The sequence below is a fragment of the Bos indicus genome, chromosome 2, assembly GCF_029378745.1.
Source record: "Bos indicus isolate NIAB-ARS_2022 breed Sahiwal x Tharparkar chromosome 2, NIAB-ARS_B.indTharparkar_mat_pri_1.0, whole genome shotgun sequence".
Taxonomy (NCBI): Eukaryota; Metazoa; Chordata; class Mammalia; order Artiodactyla; family Bovidae; genus Bos; species Bos indicus.
The window spans coordinates 6,550,213-6,557,300 of record NC_091761.1 but is presented as its reverse complement, the minus strand read 5'-3'; the positions used below and the strand labels follow the sequence as shown (position 1 = coordinate 6,557,300).

Genomic DNA, 7,088 nt, shown 5'->3' with positions numbered 1-7,088 from the left:
ACAGTTGTCGCTACACGACCACCTTCTTTTTAAACTCTCCCACTACTCGATCTGTTACCAATCGTCTCTCCTTACTTCTCAAACGCCCCTACTCAAGCCTGTACCTACCCTCTACTGCCACAAATCGAGCCCAGACTCTTGGGATAAAGTTCAAAATCTTTAAATAGCCTGTGTAGTCTAGCCCTCATCATATTTTTGTGTCCACATCTTTCATGTTGTCCATACAGAGTTTTGTTCCATTGCTCAAAAGTTCAACTTTTTTCTCAGCTCAGTTGCTCGTCACCTATTGTTTCCTATCCTCGGAAATCTACTTCTGAACTCTCTGCGTGGATAGATCTTGATCAGGCTCAGCTTAAAAGATCACTTCCTCGGGGCAGCCTTTCCCAGCCCTGGTCTTAGCATTCCTTCACGTGCTATTATTACACCATACACTCATGGCATTGTTTAAATACAGCTGTATGCTTACTGGAGGAACTAACCTTGGGGCTTTACGTCTGCCTTTTCCAGGGTCTCCAGTGCCTAGCTCATAACCAGCATTCTATAAGTGTTCATTGAAGGAAAGAGTGATGGTAGAGGAGGCATTCCATTTCAGGACTACCTCAGAGCCTGGCACCTTGCCAACGCCACCTCTGCTTCTGTGCTTCCTCGGAGACAAATTGTCAAAGTAAGAAACGATAGAGATGGTGGCTCACCTGGTGAAGAATCCACCTACAATGCAGGAGACCCAGGTTAGATTCCTAGGTCGGGAAAATCCCCTGGAAAAGGAATAGGCTACCCACTCCAGTATTCTTGGGCTTCCCTGGTGGCTCAGATGGTAAAGGATCTACCTGCAATGAGGAAGACCTGGGTTCAATCCCTGGGTTGGGAATATCCCCTGGAGGAGAGCATGGCAACCCACTCCACTATTCTTGCCTAGAGAATTCCATGGACAGAGGAGCCTTACAGGCTACAGTCCATGGAGTCACAAAGAGTCAGAGATGACTCAGTAACTGAACTGAACTGGACTTGGGCTGAGTGTTGTGTGCTTAGCTGCTCAGTCGTGTCCGACTCTTTGCAACCCCATGGACTACAGCATGCCAGGCTTCCCTGTCCATCACCAACTCCTGGAACTTGCTCAAACTCATGTCCAATCCAAATTGGTGATGCCATCCAACCATCTCATCCTCTGTCATCCCCTTCTCCTCCTCCCTTCAATCTTTCCCAGCATCAGGGTATTTTCAAATGAGTCAGCTCTTCGCATCAGGTGGCCAAATTATTGGAGATTCAGCTTCAGCATCAGTCCTCTCAATGAATATTCAGGACTGATTTCCTTTAGGATTGACTGGTTGGATCTCCTTGCAATCCAAGGGACTCTCCAACACCACAGTTAAAAAGCATCAATTCTTTGGTGCTCAGCTTTCTTTATGGTGCAACTCTCACATCCATACATGACTACTAGAAAAATCATAGCTTTGACTAGATGGATCTTTGTTGGCAAAGTAATGTCTCTGCTTTTTAATATGGTGTCTAGGTTTGTCATATTAAAAAGCAGAGACATTACTTTGCCAACAAAGATCCATCTAGTCAAAGCTGTGATTTTTCTAGTAGTCATGTATGGATGTGAGCAGCAGCAGCAGTAGGTTTGTCATAGCTTTATTCCAAGGAGCAAGCATCTTTTAATTTCATGGCTGCAGTCACCATCTGCAGTGATTTTGGAGCCCAAGAAAATAAAGTCTCTTACTGTTTCCCCATATATTTGCCATGAACTGATGGGACCAGATGCCATGATCTTCATTTTTTGAATGTTGAGTTTTAAGCCAACTTTCTCACTCTCCTCTTTCACTTTCATCAAGAGGTTCTCTAGTTCCTCTTTCTGCCATAAGGGTGGTGTCATCTGCATATCTGAGGTTATTGATATTTTTCCCAGCAATCTTGATTCCAGCTTGTGCTTCATCCAGCCCAGCATTTCACATGATGTACTCTGCATAGAAGTTAAATAAACAGGGTGAAAATATACAGCCTTGATGTACTCCTTTCCCGATTTGGAACCAGTCTGTTGTTCCATGTCTGGTTCTAACTATTGCTTCTTGACCTGCATACAGATTTCTCAGGAGGCAGGTAAGGTGGTCTGGTATTCCCAACTCTCTAAGAACTGTCCACAGTTTGTTGTGATCCACACAAAGTCTTTGGCATAGTCAATAAAGCAGATGTTTTTTTTCTGGAACTCTCTTGCTTTTTCTATGACCCTACGGATGTTGGCAATTTGATCTCTGGTTCCTCTGCCTTTTCTAAATCCAGCTTGAATTTGGAAGCTCACAGTTCACATACTGGTGAAGCCTCACTTGGAGAATTTTGAGCATTACTTTGCTAGCGTGTGAGATGAGTGCAATTGTGCAGTAGTTTGAACAATCTTTGGCATTGCCTTTCTTTGGGATTATAATGAAAACTGATCTTTTCCAGGCCTGTGGCCGCTGCTGAGTTTTCCAAATTTGCTGGCATATTGAGTGCAGCACTTTCACAGCATCATCTTTCAGGATTTGAAATAGCTCAACTGGAATTCCATCATCTCCACTAGCTTTGTTCTTAGTGATGCTTCCTAAGGCCCACTTGACTTCCTAAGCCCAAGTCCACATTGAGTTGTAAAGGGGTGGTGCGAGGGGTGGTGGTGAGGGACGAATCTTAGCCGGGATGGGCGCCTGCGGCCTCTGGGCGAGGCCCCTCTCACGGGTGTATAGGAGCGCCCTCTCGCGGAGGCGCCGGGCCAGCGGCCCCAAGCCCGAGGACTAACGGCTGCTGCCCGCGCGGGTGGCAGGACCGCAGGCGAGGCCGAGGGCTCCCAGGACCCCGCGGGGGAAGCGGGCCTCCCAGGCCTCTGCTCAGGAGAGTCCCGCCCAGTCCTCCCCTCGCCCTCGGTCACTCGGGATTCCAGACGGTGAATTCGGGTCCAGGCTAGAGACCCTTGGAGAAGACTACCGTCCCTGACCCCGGGAGTACTCTGGGAGCCGGTGTGGATGACGTTTCCTTTTCCTAGATAAACTGTCATCTCAGAGCAGGTTTCTTCCTTTGCCCTGTCCTTTCCCTTTCCCGTGTCTGTGTGGGCACAGGGCTTGGACCTGACGATGGACTTGAGGAATCAGTTTGTTCTGATTCTGAAGGTGTGAAACCTCCGGCGCATCCTCTATTCTAGCCTGGTTTCTGCCTCTGTGGAGTTGGGCTCCCAACGCCTGTCGCGGAACTGGGTTCACCAAGTATCCTGCCAGAACCAGCAGCATCTGACTTTTTCAGAAATGGAAATCCTCTGGCCCCACTCCTACCCCACTCAGAATCTCTAGAGTAGGATCCAGCAGTCTGCCGGAACAAGCCCCGGGTGATTTCAACACAGCCTAGATTTTGAGAATCGTTGTACAGAGAGGCCAGTTAAATGAAAAATTTTGTGTATAAAGTGCTGGGTAAATAGATGCTCAGTAAACAGTAGTTAGGTTATTATTCCAGAAATAGAGAGGCACTGCATAGAATCCCTGGAGAAGGCAACGGCACCCCACTCCAGTACTCTTGCCTGGAAAATCCCATGGACGGAGGAGCCTGGTGGGCTGCAGTCCATGGGGTCGCTAAGAGTCGGACACGACTGAGCGACTTCACTTTCACTTTTCACTTTCATGCATTGGAGAAGGAAATGGCAAGCCACTCCAGTGTTCTTGCCTGGAGAATCCCAGGAACGGGGGAGCTTGGTGGGTTGCCGTCTCTGGGGTCGCAGAGTCGGACACGACTGAAGCGACTTAGCAGCAGCAGCAGCAGCAGCATAGAATCCCATTTCTATTGAACAGAGATACAACGTTAAGGAAGTATTTCTTGCCTTCGCTTTTTTTTTTTAAAGCAAGTGTTTGTTTTCTTGCTTTAAGAAAATAAAACAAAAACCCTGAAAAAATTGACCTTGTGAAAATGCCTCTACAACAACAACAAAAGAATAGGTATGCAGCAGTATCTTCTTATATATAAACGTTGTTTCTTTTCGATATACTTCTTCGTATCTTTTTACCTCTTTTGAAAAGCATATTATGATTAATGTTAAAAGTTCTACAAGTTTAACTCAGATTTCAACTTTCTTATGCTGCAATTAGTTTAAGCCTGAAAAATATATTAGAACTACCATGAAAGTGTTAGTTGCTCAATCGTGTCTGACTCTGTGACCACATGGACTGTCTACCAGCAGGCTCCTCTGTCCATGAAACTCTCCAGACAAGAGTACTGCAGTGTGTTGCCATTCCCTTCTCCATGGGATCTTCCTGACCCAGGGATCAAAGCCAGGTCTCCCACACTGCAGGCAAATTCTTTACTGTCTAAGCCACCAGGGAAGCCCATAGAACAACTATATCATCCAGTAATTCCACTTATGTGTATTTATTCAATGAAAATGAAAACACTAACTCCAAAAGATATATAGACCTGCATATTTATTACAGCATTATTTACAACAGCCAAGATATAAAAACAACCTATTGATAGATTAATGGATAAAGAAAGTGGAGCATTTATTTACACATACACAATGAAATATTGTTTAGCCATAAAAAAGAATGAAATCTTGCCATTTGTGGCAACACAGATGGCCCTTCAAGGCATTACTAAGTGAAATAAGTCTGACAGAGAAAGACAAATACTATATAATCTTGCTTAATGTGGAATCTCAAAACAAACAAAAAACAAACCGTAGCATAGATACAGAGAACAGTTTGGTGGTTGCCAGAGGCAGAGGGTGAGGTGGGCAAAATGGGTGAAGGTAGTCAAAAGGTACAAACCTCAGTTATAAAATAAATAAGTCATGGGGAAGTAATGTATAGCGTGGCAACAATAGTTAATAACACCAGGACTTCCCTGGTGGCACAGTGGATAAGAATCCACCTGCCAATGTAGGAGACACAGGTTCAGTGCCTTGTCTGGGAAGATTCCACATGCAACTGAGTCCCTGTGCCACAAATGCTGAGCCCACACTCTAGGGCTGGTGATCTGCAACATCTGAAGCCCATGCACCTAGAGCCTGTGCTCTGCAACAAGAGAAGCCACTGCAATTGAGAAGCCCGTATATTGCAGCAAAGATTAGCCCCCACTCCTCACAACTAGAGAAAGCCCTTGCAGCAACAAAGACCCAAAGCAGCCAAAAATAAATAAATGTTTATAGTTAATAATAACATATTGCATATCTGAATATTGCTAAGAGTAAATCTTAAAAGTTCCCATAAGAAAAAAAATTCTGTAACTATGTATGGTAACAGATGTTAACTTGATTTTTTTGTGGTGATCATTTCAAAATATATACAAGTATTAAATTACTATGTTGTACACCTGAAACTAACATAATGTATGTCAATTATGTAATGGTTGACCATGAAACAATTAACCATAAAGATGAAAGGCATAGATTTATTTCTTGAGAAATTCAGCTTCATTGCCATGATAAATTTTATTGCTTGTCTTTTCTTTTTCATTTCATTGCAGAAACTTCAAAAAGGACACACTAGAATTAATTAGAAATGTTAAGATTGCCCAAAAAAGGAGCACCTAGATTTGATCAAAATCAAGATGAAGAAACTTACCTGGAAAATTTAGCTGTCCAGAGAAATGCTTCTGCTTTTTTTGAAAAATATGATCGGAGTGAAGTACAAGAGTTGCTAACTACTGCACTAGTTAGCTGGTTGTCTGCCAAAGAAGATGTTCGCTCTCAACTAGACATGCCATGTGGAATTATGAGTCAAATGAATAACGTAGGCTTCTCCACTGCAATCCTACTAACTCCTGTGGACCCTACTGCCCTCTTAGACTATAGAGAAGTCCATCAGATCATAAGAGAATTGGCTGTTGGAATTTATTGCTTAAATCAAATTCCTTCAATCAGTTTAGAAGCTAATTATGATCAGAGTTCTTCTTGTCAATTACCCCCAGCTTATTTTGATACCAGAATTGGGCAAATTCTGATCAATATTGACTACATGTTGAAAGCACTATGGCATGGAATATATATGCCCAAAGAAAAACGAGCTAGATTTTCTGAATTGTGGCGTACCATCATGGACATTAATCCAGATGGGAAGCCTCAAACAAACAGAGATATATTTGCAGAATTTAGTTCAGCAGGTAAGAGAATTTAACATGTTTTATTTTTATTAGAATCCTCTTTTAGAAATTAAAAGTAATTTATATGTGATTTGGTTTTATTTTAGCCATACTTCTTAAAAGATTTTTTTTTTAATTCCAAAGAATCTATCTTTTCAATAATTAACCTTTTTTTTTTCAATGTCACCTTTTGAATCTTGGTTAGAACCCGAACCACAGAAGTGTTCGTTTGCTTTTTACTACATCTGTGGCTAGACTGCTGTGAAGTTCAAATGTATGTGAATAAGATTTACTTGATCACAACAAGGCAGCCTGACTCACCTGCTATGGGTTGGGTATCCAGGTGTTTTTCAGGTTCTGAAGCTTTTTGTGTGCCAGCAAGCAGTACCATTGGAGATGGTACCTCTATGTCCGGTAATAGAGTCATTTGTCTGGTAATCTGACTATGTCTGGTAATCTGACTCATTTCCATGCAAGGTCATCAACTTCTGTTCAGAGGAGAGTCCAAGAGTAGTGAGTTTAGGCAGAAATTCTCCTCCTCTGGGGGAGAATTAGTCTGTGATGTTGCTGGAATCAGCACGAATGCCACTGGATAAGTGCTTATATCCTCTGCTCCTAGGACTGAAGGGTCACTGGCTACTAAAAAATCATAGCCATAACTGGAACCTAAAAATCTCTTCTTGTTGTTCAGATCTTGGGATGATTAGGGTGAAGTAATGTGAAAGACTGCCAGTAATAGCTAGTAAATTCCATTAATTTCTGCATTCCCTTGACTGGTCTGGTAGTTCTCTCTTAAAGGGTACTGATATTTTGACATCCTATAGATACATTGTTGATGAGAATATGGCATGGTCAAAATCTTAAAAACTTTTGTTAGCATTCACCCAGAAGTTCTATCATTTCTGGTAGTTTAGGACCTTCAAGGCTAGTTCAGGTCACATAAAATATAACTAAACTAGGATATAATTTTAGTAGTCAATGACTCTTCTATCCTGGAAATT

General features: G+C 42.7%; 1 protein-coding gene across 5 annotated transcripts in view; it reads left to right on the top strand.

Moving 5' to 3' along the window:
• The first annotated feature begins 2,776 nt into the window (after positions 1-2,776).
• The window catches only part of ANKAR (ankyrin and armadillo repeat containing), a 54,620-nt gene continuing 50,308 nt past the window's right edge, over positions 2,777-7,088 (top strand). For 2 of the 5 annotated variants that reach the window (XM_070802256.1, XM_070802275.1), the window contains exons 1-2: positions 2,777-2,984; positions 5,473-6,108. In XM_070802256.1, the coding sequence (XP_070658357.1) occupies positions 5,508-6,108 (601 nt within the window). In that variant the 5' untranslated portion in view covers positions 2,777-2,984; positions 5,473-5,507. The other 3 variants (XM_070802259.1, XM_070802260.1, XM_070802268.1) reach the window with 3 other exon arrangements.